The following is a 17,100-nucleotide window of genomic DNA, read 5'->3' as shown; positions in this document are numbered from 1 at the left end:
ACGTGACAATAAACTTCTTGAATCTTGAATTATGAATCTTGAACATTCCACTCACACAATGTACATTTTCAGATTCCCAATTTAAAATTTCCAGATTATTTAATTTTATTTAATTTACTTAATGTATATAATTCACTTACCTACCACACACAATGTCCTCTTTTGTATATAATTCACTTACTGTATACAATGTTCTCTTTTTGCACAGTCGATGAGCGTTTCAGGACACATTTCACTGCGTGTTAACTATGCATGTGACAAATAAAGAATCTTGAATCATTTACATCAGAATTTTTTACAAAGATGAATTCTGTATTTTCTTACCTTTTAGATGACTATCCCCTCCAATCTAATGAACATGGACAAATATTTATTCTCATAAAATAAACATCTTTAAAAAATCTTGGTGGACTCATTTGAACATGATACAAACACATCCTCTGGATACCATGCATTGTATAGGTCATCAGGAAATTTCAACGTTGTAATATATGTGTATCATCATTCCTAATCAAGAGTGCACAGTTATTTCACTATGTAGTATTCTCATTGAAAGGAGGCAGGTTTCTGAAAACATGTCATTTTGTTTTTTATAACAACAAAAAATTTCCATAAGTCTCACTGAATAGTCAAACTAAGTACAAAATCACTGTGGCAGTCATGTAAATCGAATTATTTTGAGACGTCATCAGCTCTTGCATTCATAAGCAGATAATTCCTTTTTTCCAATTAATCACATAATTGTAGTATTTTTGCATGCCCTCTAACATCAAAAAACAAGCTTAATCAAACATGAAAATAGGCAGAATTGTAACAGAGTTGTTGATGCCTGTCATTACAAAGAACACTGTGTATTGTTTTTTTGGAAGCTCAATTTGTGTTTTTAGACAACAAAGAAACATAAATAGCTCTTTGTGGTGTGTCCTGGGAGCCATAAAATCTTATTTACATTTCTGAGAATACACAGGGACATTTTTTTCTTTAAGTTTATCTTTTACATTAGTCAGCTGGGACTGTCATTTAAGAACGTCAGAATGCTATGGCGATTTACTATATTTGGAAAGGATAACAAAAGCTGATTAAAGCCGCCATGATTGAAGGGAACCTTCACTTCACTGATAATACCTGTGGGTTAAGGAATGACCAAAAATATGTTCCCTATTCATGGAAACATAGGACCTTTATCTAACCTGTGTCATCCTCTTCTTTCCATTTCATGTCCACTGTCCTCTTTTCTTCTCTCATATGTAGTGACCATAGTGGCCAACCATTCTCCTATTATAAGTAATGTGTCTTAATGTACAAGGAGGAAATGAGAGTATTATCTTGCACCTCTGTTGGCAGTGCTTGTCATTCAAGCACACACATTTATCACACACCGGCAGTACTAGGCCTCTTCTTTGTGCATATGTACAACTTGGGTCATCAATAAGTAGAGATTTGTTGGAGCACCTCAATAAATGCTGTCACTTGAGTACATGGCGAGTCATCTACTGTCTGTTTTGTAATGCAGCGTTCAGTTCAAATTTAGACACAGAAGTGGGCAGGCAAATGAATAAAACTTTTTTAATAAAACTTACACTGTGGTGAAAATAAAGGTAGGCAAACAAAGATTAGCTGGAGATCCAGAAAAAGTAGGTAAGTCCAAGCAATAATCAAGCAAAAAGGGAAACAAAAACAGAGTAGAGAAAACACAGAAGTGAGACGATACAGCCAGGGAACATAGGCAGGTAAACACAAGCTGACAAAGAAGGGAAAAAAACAAAAGGCTAAAAAGTAATGAGTGTTGGGAAAAAGAATAATGAGCCTGTTATGTCTCAAACTCTAACACAGAGCGCAGAGGACAGAAGGAGTGCAAAAAAAATATGACATCAAGACACAGTAGAGACTCTCTGCATTGTTTTTTATTACATGCCTATTTTGATGGATGCACCTTCCAGTGTGGCCTTCCAAGATTTACTTGCCAAATGGAAAATCTGCCTGGATTTAGCAGTTTGTGGACCCCATATAAACACCACATTTGGCTCATTCTCTCTTTTTTTTGAGAAACTGTATCTGAATTTTCTGCCACCACTTTAGGGAATTAGGAATGGGTGGTATAAACAACTTGGAAACCACATTAACAAATAATAAAAATTACTATATTGTGCAAATCTTGACAGAATTATACAAGACACTCTACTGAACACTATGTCTTGCTCACAGCACTGTCCGGGAAAGAGGTGACATCCAAATAACAAAAAATGATTAACAAAAAACAAAATAATATAGAAGGAGAGCACTTTTAATAAGAAAAAGGCTTCTTTAATTGTTAATTTCACTTTTTATGTTTTGTTGCTTAGGCAAGCAAGTACATTCTGACATGTTAATGGATCATTATGGCTTATTTGTCCACTGAGCTCGTTAAGAGATTAATTGAGACACAACTGTGTTTCAAAGATAAGTGACATTCATGGTGGAGAAATAAGTTCATAGAAATATCCTCATCCATCAAAAAAGGTAAGCCATTTACTATCCATCCATCCATCCATCCATCTTCATCCGCTTTATCCGAGGCCGGGTCGCGGGGGCAGCAGCCTAAGCAGAGAAGCCCAGACCTCCCTCTCCCCAGCCACCTCCTCCAGTTTATCCGGGGGAACACCAAGGCGTTCCCAAGCCAGCCGAGAGATATAATCGCTCCAGCGTGTCCTGGGTCTGCCCCGGGGCCTCCTCCCGGTGGGACATGCCCGGAACACCTCACCCAGGAGGCACCCAGGAGGCATCCTTGTCAGATGCCCGAACCACCTCAACTGGCTCCTTTCGATGTGGAGGAGCAGCGGCTCTACTCTGAGCCCCTCCCGGATGGCCGAACTTCTCACCCTATCTCTAAGGGAGAGGCCAGCCACCCTTCGGAGGAAGCTCATTTCTGCCGCTTGTATCCGCGATCTCGTTCTTTCGGTCACTACCCACAGCTCGTGGCCATAGGTGAGGGTAGGGACGAGATCGATCAGTAAATTGAGAGCTTCGCTTTTACACTCAGCTCCCTCTTCACCACGACGGACCGGTGCAGCGTCCGCATCACTGCAGCCGCAGCACCAATCCGTCTGTCGATCTCCGGCTCCCTTCTCCCATCACTCGCGAACAAGACCCCGAGATACTTAAACTCCTCCACTTGGGGCAGGAACTCATCCCCGACCCGGAGTGGGCACTCCACCTTTTCCGGCTGAGAACCATGGCCTCAGATTTGGAGGTGCTGATCCTCATTCCCGCTGCTTCACACTCGGCTGCGAACCGTTCCAGTGCGAGCTGGAGGCCCTCACCTGATGAAGCCAACAGAACCACATCATCCGCGAAAAGCAGAGATGAGATTCTGAGGCCACCGAAGTGAAAGCCCTCCGCCACTTGGCTGCGCCTAGAAATCCTGTCCATAAAAATTATGAACAGAACCGGTGACAAAGGGCAGCCTGGCGGAGCCCATCACCCACGGGAACGAGTCCGACTTATTGCCGGCAATGCGAACCAAGCTCTTGCAACGGTTGTATAGGGATCGAATGGCCCGTAGCAATGGGCCAGACACCCCATACTCCCATAACACCTCCCACAGGACACCCCGAGGGACACGGTCGAATGCCTTCTCCAAGTCCACAAAACACATGTAGACTGGTTGGGCAAACTCCCATGCACCCTCAAGTATCCTTGAGAGGATAAAGAGCTGGTCCAGTGTTCCGCAACCAGGACGAAAACTGCATTGTTCCTCCTGTATCCGAGGTTCGACTAGCGGACGAACTCTCCTTTCCAGCACCCTGGCATAGACTTTCCCAGGGAGGCTGAGGAGTGTGATCCCCCTGTAGTTGGAACACACCCTCCGGTCTCCCCTCTTAAAGATGGGGACCACCACCCCGGTCTGTCAGTCCAGGGGTACTGCCCCTGATCTCCATGCAACATTGTAGAGGCGTGTCAACCAGGATAGCCCTACAACATCCAGAGCCTTCAGGAACTCGGGGCGAACCTCATCAACACCACGGGCTCTGCCACCAAGGAGTTGTTTAACTGCCTCAGTGACCTCGCCCCCGGAAATTGGCGGGTCATTCCCCTCATCCCCAGACTCTGCTTCTTCCTCGGAAGACGTGTCAGTGGGACTAAGGAGGTCCTCGAAGTATTCCTTCCACCGCCTGACAATTTTCTCAGTCGACGTCAGCAGCGCTCTGCCAGCACTATACACAGTGCAGGTAGAGCACCGCTTTCCCCTCCTGAGACGCCTGACGGTTTGCCAAAATCTCTTCGAGGCGGTCCGAAAGTCTTTTTCCATGGCCTCTCCGAACTCCTCCCACACCCGAGTTTTTGCTTCAGCCACTGCCTGAGCCGCATTCCGCTTGGCCTGTCGATACCTGTCGGCTGCCTCCGGAGTCCCACAGGCTAAGCCATTTACTAGTTTAGGATATTTTTTAATATGCTTCACACTATATTGCAACTATAAAATTAATAATGCTAAATCTCTGAACATTTTAGTTCTGATTTACTATTGTATGCAGCACAATGTAATGCAAATTGCACTAAAAATGCAGGTGAAAAAAAGCATGTTTTATGTTGCAGCTGTTGTGGTTGTTGCTAGGAGTGTCTGTTCAATTGGAACAGCAGAGAAATATGTTATCAGAACAAGTGCACAAGTGGCTCAAAGCTGCATGTGCACAGCTAAAATTTTCATTGTTCGTGTTTAGAGCTGAGTCTCATGCATTATTGCGCCTCAATAATACTGATATTGTGGTGAAATGGAAGAGAAGGTATTAGACCCGATTCTTTTTCCCCATGACAAAACAGAAAAAACCGACTCGTAGTGTGTTAAAAAAGTTATATTTCTTTATTTAATCATCTTCGGAAGAGAGAGAGACCTGCACAGCTCAGACGCCAGTTGCAAGAGCTCTCTAACATTAGAATCATTAGCTGTGTCTTATATGGTGTTATTTCAGTACTTTACACGTCACACAGGCTTGAACATTGTTTATATGGAGAGTTCCTCTTTTTTGTGTCTATATCTATTAATATGCCTTGTGCACTAAAACTTCCTGTTTTTCAGCCTGGCCGAGCTCTTATTTGTGAGTCAAAGGTGGCCTTGCTCTACAAGCCTTCATTATTAAAGTACATAAAACAAGATAATGAGCAGATACACATTAAAAATATTTCTTTTATTCCTAACAAAGGTAAATAAACTGAAAGAAATTTAAAGTGAGTTTTGGAAGGAGGAGCAAAATTCCAATACAAAATGCAGAAAGATGTCTTTTCTCAGGAGTGCATATGCACAGAGTGATTATTTTAAAACTTTTTTCTGGTATTGGATCTTTTATACACAAAATGAAAATGTTTTATATTGTTATAATATGAGAATATCATCTTTAATAAAAACCTACAGCTTCAAACAGTCTGCTGAAAAATAAATAAATAACAATAAAGAGTTATGCATGCATTTATGAGCATGACAAAGTAACAGTAACTTCATTAGGGATGAATAGGGAAAAATCATACCAGTAATCAAAACCAGTAATCAAATTTAAGCTTCACTAGCCTAGCATTAGCTCACTGGCGTTTTAAATGCACGAACACGGCTCTGCACTTTTATTAACTATAAGAAAACAAACAGTGTAACTTGACTCACAGTCGAGTGGATTCAGTGATTCAGTCATCACTGATGTCGGCTATTTTATCACATTGTTTCACTATATTTTACATTATATTCTAAACATTTGCAAAACTCAAAACCCTGGCTCACCAGGTACCATGACAAAAAATCATACACAAAAACATTGTCATTTTTGAGATTGTAACCTCACACTAATTAGAGCCAGGGCCTCTTTCATAAGTGCCCTTCAAAACAAAGTATAATGCAAGATAATAGACTTCACTCCCACAAGTTGTCATTGTATTTTGCATCACTATAAGGTTCTATAATAAGAAGGTTAAGGTATAATAAGGTTCTGAATGACTTGTCTTTATGGGACCACAACACAATTTTAAATGGTTCTATCTGTACATTTTTTAAAATAGGCTAGAGCACATAACATCCTTCCATTACTGTCAAGAAGCCTAAGGGTCATGTGACCCACAGGCCTCACTGATAAATGACAATTGAATGTGCTGGTCAGGGTTGCTCTGCCCCAAAGCATCCATGTGGTTACATGTGTGTGTGAACAAGTTTTTTCATGGTTTTTGAAAGACACAAAAAGAAATGTTTGGAAGGTGAGTTTACCTCTACAGCTTAACAGAAAAATTAGTATACTCAGGGGTTAAAGTGACATTTGGCAGGTGGCAGAATCCTAAGATCTGTTTTAGTAGCTCAGAAAGGTGAAAACAATCACAACTCACATTCATTTCTATTGTAAGCTTCAGTATCTTTTCTTAGTGTACAGGCTGTGATGAGCTGACCTGCTTCTGCTCTGAGGTTTACTGCTTGTTGTGGAGTCACACAACTGAACTCAACAAGATGTAAGCAGAGGTTTCAAGAGCAATCTTGGCTGATTTCCATCCCCTGCTCTAACAGTATACCGTTTATACCATGGATGTGAAACGCATTTTACATCATGGACCACGTACATGCCACTTTGATCTTTGGTGGGCGGGACCAGTGAAACTCCCATTTCTGTCAGTGTAAAGTAGTTTAGCTGCACAATTAATCTCTGAGATGTCTCGGTACAAGCTGATCGAAACATTGCATTTAAAACTACCTGTTTAAAAAACTTTACTGCCATTATAGTTGCCCTTCTTTAGTAGTACTGCCTATACGAAGTGAAAAGACTGAAAAAAGACACTGAAACAAACCGTGCACGTTTCTCCTCTTATTTGCTAAAAATAGTTCTTTAAATTTACTATGAAAAATTCAACATGGAAGTCAACATGCCTTTGCCTCAAGTTTGATAACTAAAGTATCCACCCTGTATTATAGTAAAAACTGTGATGATTCATTCTGAATCTTTTTTTTTGCACGACAATGCAAACAGATGTGCAAATGTGAAAATGATTGAATAGGTTTGGCCAGCAGCATAGTCCATTGAAGGGGAATATGTGTGATATTATAATTGGGGGCTTGGCTTCCGTAAATGTTTGATCCTAAAATCACCCCTGCTTGAGCATTTAGTTGTGTTAACATCATACCCAAGGGGAAAAGACATCAGCAGTGATCTTAAAGAAGTAATTGTTCCTTCCCATCGATCTGGGAAAGGTTATAAGGCCATTTTCAAACAACTGTACATTCTACAATGAGAAAGATCATTCACAAATGGAAAACTTTCAAGTGAGTTTCCAATCTTCCCATTAGTAGACATCTGAGCAAATCCAAACATTGGATACGAGCACAAACACCTCATACCACCTGTCAAGCACAGTGGAGGAGGGGTTGATGATTTGGGTGTTTTATAGCCACAGGATCTGGATACCTTGCAGTCACTGAGTCAACCATGAACTCGTCTTTTTTTTGGAGTAAAATCTGACAAAATTTGATTGAAACTATACCCTTTATCCTTTGAAAGCCTACTAGGAGTAACCCTTGAAGCTCTTTTCTGAACCAAGCAGTTTCTTCAGGCATGCTTACATAACAAAATAACTAGGCGTGCATTAAAAGTTAGTGTGGGTGGTCATTGCCTGTGCAGTTACCCCTGGAAAAACCCGGAAAGTATGCTAATGGTCATCAAACCAAATCTTTATTGATAAACATGGGAGGTCAAAATGTGTAATCAAGGGTACAAGGGGACGATGTCAGTTGTGATCTTTATGGGAGAAAGGGTTAACCTTGACTGAACCTAGGTCATGCAACAGGACAATAATCCCAAGCACAACAGCAAATTTACAGCAGAAGAGCTGACAACAAAAAGCATCAAGGTGTCACAACTGCCCAGTCAAAGTCCATCTGAAATAATGCAATGATAGTCATTTAGTTTTATTCATGTTCAATTAATAATATAGCAAAAAAACCCCAAAAAACTATTTTCTTTGGAATGACGTGGCAAAGTGATGGTGTCCTTAACAGACAGTTATATTCTCAGCTTATCTTTGGTAACAGTTCTGGCCATGTTCGCATTCTAGTGCAAGACCAACCTTTCTGCTTTATGTATTGTTAAAGTGAGTTGGCAGACTGTAATTGAGGGGTACAGCTGGCAGCGATCTTTCAAATTGTTCTCCTGTGGAAACCAAGCTCTTCAGGTAAAAGGTAGCAGGTAGGATAGAGCAGGGTTAAATATGGTATAGCTTTTCCAAGATAAAAAGTCCCAGAAGATAGTTGTGTTCTAGTCTGACCAAGTGCTTCTCGATGTTCTATATACCTTAAAAAAAACATTGTTTGGAACATATAAAAGTGATGGTTACGTGCTAATTACAACACCAGTTCAAGAGATTCTTTTTAAAAACAATATTATTTTATTTTGTATTTTATTGGTATTGTTATATACATGGCATAATTTGTGCTTTTTTATTATCAAGAATAAACCATAGGGGAACACATCAGAAAATTAAACTTTAAATGATTGAATTATTCATTGTTCAGCTGGATATACTGAGAGTTCTACAAAACCAGGAGGGAAGGGGCAGAAAGGGACAGAAAGGGAAAACAAACTAGATAGGTAGATTGATAAAATAGATAGTTCAGAGACACTTGCAGATGGTCCACTGAGGGTAGTGTGAATGTTCAGACTGTGATGTGCTTTTACCAACAGTAGCAAAGGCACCTGTGTATCGCTTTGTTTAAAAAAGAAAGTAAGCCGCAGGGCCTTATTCCATACAGTCCATACACATATAAACCAAATCCATCCATCACTTCTTCCAGGGGGATTTCTTCCACACAAATTTGCTGATTTGAAATTTTTTTCCCCAGCCATTACAGATTTTGGGCGCCAGGTTAACCAGCTCATGGCCATTCACACTGATCCCCCTTCTGGGAGTGACTGAATAATATAAAAAAACAAAAATACACCCCAAAATAGTATTTCCCAAGATTTCCATATTTTATCGCCCAGATTTAGAGATATTTTGAAAGGGAGAATACTATGACTATAGAGGGACATTTCCAACTTAGACTGGAGAAAGAATAACGGATAGGATGTGGAAACAAAATTAATGTATGCCACTTGATGAATGATTGGTAAGAGACAAAAATATAAGATAAGCAGGTGAGATGCTTCTTAACTGGGAAACTGATAAACAATGAATAGTGAGTGGTAGGTATACTGCAGTAAAATACAGAAAGGACAAAATGGACTGAGCACAAAGAGTGAAAATGTCTCTTGGTGGCTGAGAAGGAAGAGCACAAACCTGGCATGAAGAGCAGAAAGGTCATGCAAAAAAGATGTAAAGACAGTATGACAGACAAGACAGCCTGGATGAAGACGTATAATACCCCATAAGAGGACTAAAATTGGTCTGGCTTTCAGCTGACTGCTGCCTCTGCCTGACGTTGGAAGTTTGGCCCTATACCAGAAAGTGGTCTGTCTGCTACAGCACCTACCTGAGTATGATCTAAGACTGATATCTCATTTTCTCCTCCCTTTTCATGTTCCATTTGCTGTCTGTAGCTAACCATCATATGTCCACATAGAATAACTTGTGAGAAACAAAAGACGTGGAGACAAAGGTGGAGGGAGAAGTCGAAGCAGTCTGTATGTGGCATTCATTTTTTTAATTTTTAAACTACACTGCTGGAAGAAATAGATAGGCCTTTTCCTTACCTGAACAGTGCTAGTAGGTGCATAGACAGAACAAATAACTAGAGCATGGAGAGGGGCACATTAGCAAAATATGAAATGATAAAGGAATACAAAAACATTGACTGGGAAAAAAGTGAAGAAGTAAAAGATTTCATCAGAAAAAACTAAAAGAAAGTAAAAATAGATATGAAGAATGTAAAAAAAATACTAGGAAAAGAAACTGGTGATTGCAATGGTTGAATCACAATAATTTGCATTAGTTATCATATGAAAAGTGGGGATAGAGAACATTTTTGCTATCAGGTGCGGATTAATGCAGAAGAGTCACATGTCAATGTTTGAGTGAAGGGCTGGAGAAGAAATAGAGAGAGAAGGCCTTTCTGGTATAGATTGGTCCGTTAGCTAGCCTTAGCTTCCCTAGAGACAAAACTATATTTTGATTTTCTTGTTAGCTACCCACTGGGGTAAACAAATGTCATCACTGATGTCTGTTAGCCCACTGATAACCAAGTTTTCATGTCCATGTCACTGCCAAGTATGTGTTCCTTCATCATATTATAGCAACAAGTTAATGTTTTGTCAGGACATGTCGGCTATTTTCTGAACACACAAAGGTTGCTGTTCATAAAACCCCCCCAAAGTCTTTGCGACCTTCAGCAATCATCATGGCAGCAATTAAACAATGGGAAAGACACTCAACAACAGTCCCAAACTGAGACTGCTCACATATGTCCAAGAGTGGTCTAAGCATGAAACCCATCAGTTGACCTTGTTGGCTTGTGTCCCACAAAGTTATCCATGCTCTGGACTGGCATTGGCTACCCACCAACACATTAATTCAACCAGTGAGCTGGTATTAGCTTTGCTCAAGCTCTAGTCTCTGTTGATTCAGTCCTTTAGTTGGCATTAGCTTAACACCGAGCTACAGTCCATGTTGATTTGGCCTGTTAGCAACCATTAGCTTCCTGCCAAGCTGTAATCCATATTATTTGATTGGTGAACAGACATGAAATTTTCGCCTTGTTACAGTTCATGCTGATTCAGTCTGTTAGCTGGCAAAAGCTTCCCATCAAGCCATAAATCCATGGTGATTCAGTCTGCTGGCTAGCATTAGCTTCAAACTCAATCGTCCATATGTCCCGTGTGTATTTCGACCTCCCGCTTTCAGCTCCAGAGACAAAAGTTACTGGTGGTTTGGCAAGTAGAGCCTTTCTCAGCAGGGGACAGGTACAGCTTGCCGTTAGCGCAGGCACAAAGCTCGTACACAGTCTGTTTGGTGTAGGTGGTACCTGCAGGCGCTCCCTCCAGGGGATCCACAGCACTACCAAGGGGAATGTTGCCCAGTCTGATAGTGTTGGCATCTAGAAAGATCTGTAAACATAAAAGAAAGATGATGTAGAAAACACTGATTTAACATGCATAAAACATGGAAACAAAAGTTACAAAGAATCCAGCTGTAGGGGGCAAAGCTCTTAGGGATGGTCTTGGTGCTGAAAGTAATGCACAAAGAAAGAGAATTTATAAAAAGGGAAAAAGAAAAAAAAGGAAACCGAGGAATGCTTGGTGCATCGAAAGAGAGGTCACATTGCTGAAGGCAATGACTACTTCTTGCTGTTGACTAGGGTTGTCATCATGAAAGATCTATGCAGACAGAAAAGGAATTTCTATTTAGAACAGGTCTCTTTTGATGAAGAGGTAGGGTGGAAGTGAATGAGGCAGAGAGCAAGATAGATTATGAGAAATGGAAGGAAATCAGTGGGAGAAGAGAGAGGCGAAGTAAAAGCATGCAACAGAAAAAAAAACCACACTCGAAACAGCTCTTTTTTACCAAGAGATTTGATATTGTATCACACTTATCACAAATCAGACTTAAACGAATAAGACTGTCTAAGATAGATCATTTAAGCGCCACATTTAATAAAAAAAAAATGATTACAAACTGTTGAATCTGAATTCTATAGTTTCTTTTAAAAACATATGCTTATTTGAAATTTAACAGATTTCTTAAAGGGTCGAAAGGCCAACAAATTTTTCTTGCACAACTTCATCTACTTCCAAGGTGCATGGAGAAGACAAAGGTGTGATGATGTGAAGACTCCAGAGACACTTAAAGTATTAGGGAAAAACTTTATTGGGTGACCAACGCATTTCTCCTTGTGGCCTTCAACAGGTTCATTACAAAATATCAAACAGTTTGTGTTTAAACAAAAAACACAAGGAACAGAAGAAATCTAAGTGGACCAATCACACATTCGCAAATAAACAAGCTGACCAATTAGCATTTAAAAAGGTGGTACTGGCTGATTGGTTAAGCCACAGCCCAAATAGGCTCTGGACTGAACCACTACAGATTGAAAGGGGAAAAAAATTCCCCATAAGTCCAAAAGTAGTTCATACTCAAAATTACACAGAAAAATGCAAACAAGTTAAAATAAAAATAAAGTAAAAACAGGGTCAAAAGGCCAGCAAAGTTCCATGTGTCGTGTTTCTAAAAGAGAAAAATTTGATTATTAGATTACTTGGCTAGGTCAGTGACATTATTGAATTTAAAAAAAAGCATCCAACAAATGCTAAGACTTACAGGTAAAGTTAGATAGAAGATAGAAGAAGATAGATAAGAATAAAATATTCACATCTGAACATGAGATCACACAGCTAAAAAGAAAAGCACAATTGTTTCTAAAAAACTATCAGTTTTTTCCTTTGCTCTGTCTATCCCCCAAGCTTTATTTTCTCCTGTCTTCATAAGATACAAGGTGAGTTTTAAACAATTATTATTAGACAATCTTGGCTTCTATTGACTGCTTCACTTGCTTATTTATTTACTCTGTAATGTTCAAGGAAGCTCTGCTTGTTATTTCTCGCTCTCACACATACCCACAGGCTGGACGGTAATCTCAGCAGACATCTGCATCCCCGTTATTTGTCTACTTCATTTTAGAAATGAGGACAGGGGAAGTGAAAACGTGTGAAGAAAATAGCCATGAGTGCAAAAGAAAGGAAGAAGAGATGGAAAGGATGGTCAGATAAAAGAGTGAGAGACAAAATGTCATATCAGAAGTGGTTTGAAGAAGATAGGCGACACAGAAGGAGGGAAATAGATGAATGTAGGAAAAAGAGGAAGAGAGGAATGAGGGATTAAGATACGCCAACAGTGAGGAACCAATTAGTATAACTAATGATTTCACTTTAGCTGACGGGGCACATCTTGAGCTGTATAAACAACATCCGTACATACAGTGTATACACACACATACACACACACACACACACACACGCTCACAATCAATCTCTCTGTGTGATGGAGCAGAGCAGAGGTGCTGCTTATGTTTCCTTTGAGTATCTGTTTAGATAAAAGCAGTACATGTATTAACATGAAGACAAATCTGCAGAACTTTTGAAATGATTGATTTCTTTGATACTTAAGAGACTCAAATTCCTATAAATAAATAAAAACTGGAATTTCATAATCTCAACATTAATTAATTAATCATAAAAATAAAACGTAGCCTGATCTCTATCAACATTACACACAAGAGACAAAATAAAATGAATAAAAACATACTCTAAAATGGTTTATAGTACTACCTTTACCTACACTTGCTGCAGTAGACTCATAAAGTCATAATCTAATCAATTCTGCATCACTCAACAATGTATATTTTACTGAAATCACCTAACATCCTTTATGAGAAATGAATCCTGATCAATGTTTTCATAGTCAGATTACAGTAAATGCTATTCCTAGTGCGCTCCCTCATGTCTTAATAGGCTTCAACATCACTTAATAGTTTCATTTTATTTAAAAGAAGTTCTTTCTCTTTATTCTTATTTTCAGGAACTCTGCAGTCAAGAGCCTACCAAGTTGTAGAGTGGGGAGTGATCGGTTCTGTTCAGACATTTAATTTGGAAATTACAAGCGGAGAGTCAGTCTGTTCTGTTACTGTAGGGCAGTTTGACATGGGCATTGTGTTTGTGAAAAAGGGTATAATGATTCTTCTACTAACATTAAAGACAAGGCACACAACCGTAACCATGGTAACTGGTCTCACACAAAAAATGGCAACAGCTTCAAACTGCTTAGCTTCCAACAAGTGTAGATAAAATGACTTTAATAGAAACTAGAAGTTACTAATATCATAGTTCTGTCTCTGTAGAAGATTTAGGGGGCAAAAAGAAATAGATGATTTTGTGTTAAATAAAATGGGCAGGGCAACCTCTTTAAAAGAGCTGTGTAGAGCTATCTCATTAGCCTGTCATGCCTATTGGTTTTAATGAGACATAGTAACAATGAAAAGGAGACACTTTAAGAGCTAGTGAAAAAACGGGTGCGTGAACTTCTTTACTTATGTATAGGACAAAAGAAAATACCGCAGTATCTCTAAATGTCAAGGTATTCCTTTAACAGGTCCCTGGTGCACACCTGTCATCTTCCCTTTGGCTTCCAACAAAAGCTGCCAGGGCTCAGTTATAGCCTTACAGGAGCAGGACTCAGTCACGGTTGGCAACATAGCCCAAATCTAATTCTAACAACCTGCTTGCCATAGCAACAGAAAGCTACATCTAAAACAAACTTGGGTATGGCAGTCGGATGTGGCGGTGACAAGAGTTGGGTGCATGCATGTTTAAGAGAGGAAATGGAAATTGGTTCTCTTCTAAACAATAGAAACATCAATGAAACAAACTAGGGCAGCAAAAAGAAAGGATGAAGTTGGAGGAAATAGAGGTGAAGAGTAGGAAATAATGGGGAGGAAAACAAGGGGAGAAGAGGATATGACATTGGAAAGACAAAAAGGCAATTAGTGGGTGACAATGGCTTACAAGGAAGGGTAGAGCGAGGAAGAGATCAATAAAAAGGAAGTGAAGGAGATGGAAATTCAAGAAAGAGAAATGTATGTACGGTGATTATGTGAAGGAATAAGGATAACAGAAGTGAGACTATGGATGGACAGACAGATGGATAGATAGAAAGGGGAGAAAGTCATTTGATGAAGCTTAAGATCGGATTAGTGATGACATTCATTCTAAATGAAAGTGTCTGTAAGTATTAGGTGGCTCGACGTTACGTGTGAGACAGTGTGTGCTTGAGACAGTAGTGTGAGGAAGGATGCGTCTGTGAATATAATATTGTTTGTGAATAGGTACGAATAAGTGCTTTTTATTCTTACTTCTATTTATATGTGTACTTACTGACATGCCTGCATTACATTAAAATGTGTGTGTTTTACACATTATTTTTATGATTACACTATTAATTTTCGTGGGGTGCACTGAAGTTACTACCATGACTGCACAAAGTACACGTCGTCATGATTAAATAGCACTCCAGTTCAGATTTCACCTTTATATTCATTGTTGTTAAAAAAATTGTATAATTATAATTAGAAGAATCAATATTCTTTCTTTTGACAAACACTACCAATTTAATTTAAATATTAAATTAAATAAAAGCGAACTGAAATAGTAAAGACTAACAGTTTGAATCCATCTCCAGTGCTTCTTGCCTTGCTTCACACATCTGTCTAGTCTCTTGCGCACACAGTTTATCTACCTTCTCTTCATCCTATCAGCAAACTCTCTCTCTTTACCATCATCATTTAGCCTATTTTTAAAGTTGTTCCTCTCACCTTTGCAGTCTTGCCTTTCCTTCTCTCTCACTGGCACCAAACATGCCTTCTTCTTCTTCTTCTCTTCCTTTTGTCTTTGGCCAACAGTTGCAGCTGTTTTTTCAGCTTTGTATGTAATAGTGTGTTTACAACAGTTATGCGGTAATAACCTAGTTAAAATAGTCCTCAAAGATAAAACATCATTTTGGCACACATTTGGTTTTTGTGCTACTTCTTTTGGTAAGTTACATATTCCATCTTTCAAGTTAAATGTACACAATTCTTTAAAAAAATATAGTCTCCAAAATAAAACAAAAAAAAATTAAAATAAAATATAAATTGTGATCTTACAAGTTAATCTAAAGCTCTAAAAATGGCAATTTTGGTTTTCTGTGTGTGTCATATGCATCCCTTGCACATTTTAGCCCAAATATACAAGTCTGTGTGGGTGGCTGTTTATGTGGATACAGTATGAATGGAAATGTGTCTGCACCCATCTCTTTCCAGCAGCAGTTTAGCAAGCATATTGCTCCGGCATTGAGAAGACGGAAACATGCAGGAAGTAGCAATTATGGGGGTTCAAAACATTTTTCATGGATGATTTCCTTTGGCAAAACAAAGGAACAAAAGGGTTGAAGGCAAGTTAGCTGAAAGAGAGAAGGGGGACGTGGTGGTGGTGAAAGGACAAGATTTTTCTGGGATTAAAAAAGAAGGGAGGTGGAGAGAGCAAAACATCAGAGGACATACCAGAGATAGAACATCTGGAAAGAGATCAGGAGAAAGAAAAAGAGCTCTCTGTATGCAGTGGAGTTGTTTCAAAGGAGAAAAAACACCTTTTTAGGTGTATTTAAGATGAAACCAGATGCAGGAGGAAGAATAGTTAAGGACAAGAATGAGGGTGCAAAATTGCATCTGCAAAGGTAAAGCATATAAGAGTAAAAAAGCCAGAAAAAAGGTTTTTTGTAAGAATTAATTTCATTACCGCCATAAGGTTTTCCATTACATGCAAACATTGCTATCTTTCATGTTTGGTCATATTTCATTTTCTACAAATACCTAGAAGACACTTTCTGCACTTGAATGTGTGTAAGTAGCATGATACTTCTCAGTTGTCAGTGTCCTAAAAAGGTGTATAAATATAGTTTTTGGTATCACTGTCATCAAAGCAGCTGTCAAATTATATTAAAAATGATTTTACACAACTACCATTTTCTTTCGAATCATTCTTGGCTGTCTTTATCTACTTTTTTCATCTGCTAAAAGCGAATCCTTAGTGGCACGTCCACAATACCAAGTGGTAATTTCAGAATGAATGGGCTCACTTTGCAACTCCGGGTTTTATGGCTTCATTCTTGTATTTATGTATTGTATAGAATACCCAAAAGTACTCACATAATGTATAACATGTATAGGAAGAAATGATCTGTGGCTATTGGGAAAATGAAAGCAATGTAGCTGCCTTCATCAAAAATACAATAATAAATAAAATGGTAATAGATAAGTTGGTTTTTTTTTTAAATGAATTATAATAACCATGGGCTAATCTGAATTTGATTGGTTCCCTATAAACTTCTCTTTCATTCTGCGATTCTGTCTGGCGCCTGGTATGAAATATCCCGGGATAATAGGGAAAGAGTCACGAACTGATAAAATATGGAAACTTGTGAGTTCAGGTAGTCATAGAAAGTTTTTTGTCTGTTTGTTGAAAGATGTGAGAATTTTACTGATCATCATATCAACCTTTTCAGTGAGAAACTGAATACGCATATTTGGTTTCCAGTGTCTGACTTAACCTGTACCAGAACTGAAAAATACTAAAAACTGTGTTGACT

General features: G+C 39.0%; 1 protein-coding gene across 1 annotated transcript in view; it reads right to left on the bottom strand.

Moving 5' to 3' along the window:
* Positions 1 to 8,429: 8,429 nt before the first annotated feature.
* LOC116323508 (zeta-sarcoglycan) overlaps positions 8,430 to 17,100 on the bottom strand; it is a 168,688-nt gene continuing 160,017 nt past the window's right edge. Inside the window, exon 8 of the mRNA XM_031743855.2 lies at positions 8,430 to 11,033. Coding sequence (XP_031599715.1) covers positions 10,827 to 11,033 — 207 coding nt within the window. The 3' untranslated portion in view covers positions 8,430 to 10,826. The remainder of the gene's footprint in view (positions 11,034 to 17,100) is intronic.

This window comes from Oreochromis aureus, linkage group 6 (genome assembly GCF_013358895.1).
Source record: "Oreochromis aureus strain Israel breed Guangdong linkage group 6, ZZ_aureus, whole genome shotgun sequence".
Taxonomy (NCBI): domain Eukaryota; kingdom Metazoa; phylum Chordata; class Actinopteri; order Cichliformes; family Cichlidae; genus Oreochromis; species Oreochromis aureus.
The sequence above is the reverse complement of the archived record's forward strand: the minus strand, read 5'-3'. Positions and strand labels throughout refer to the sequence as shown.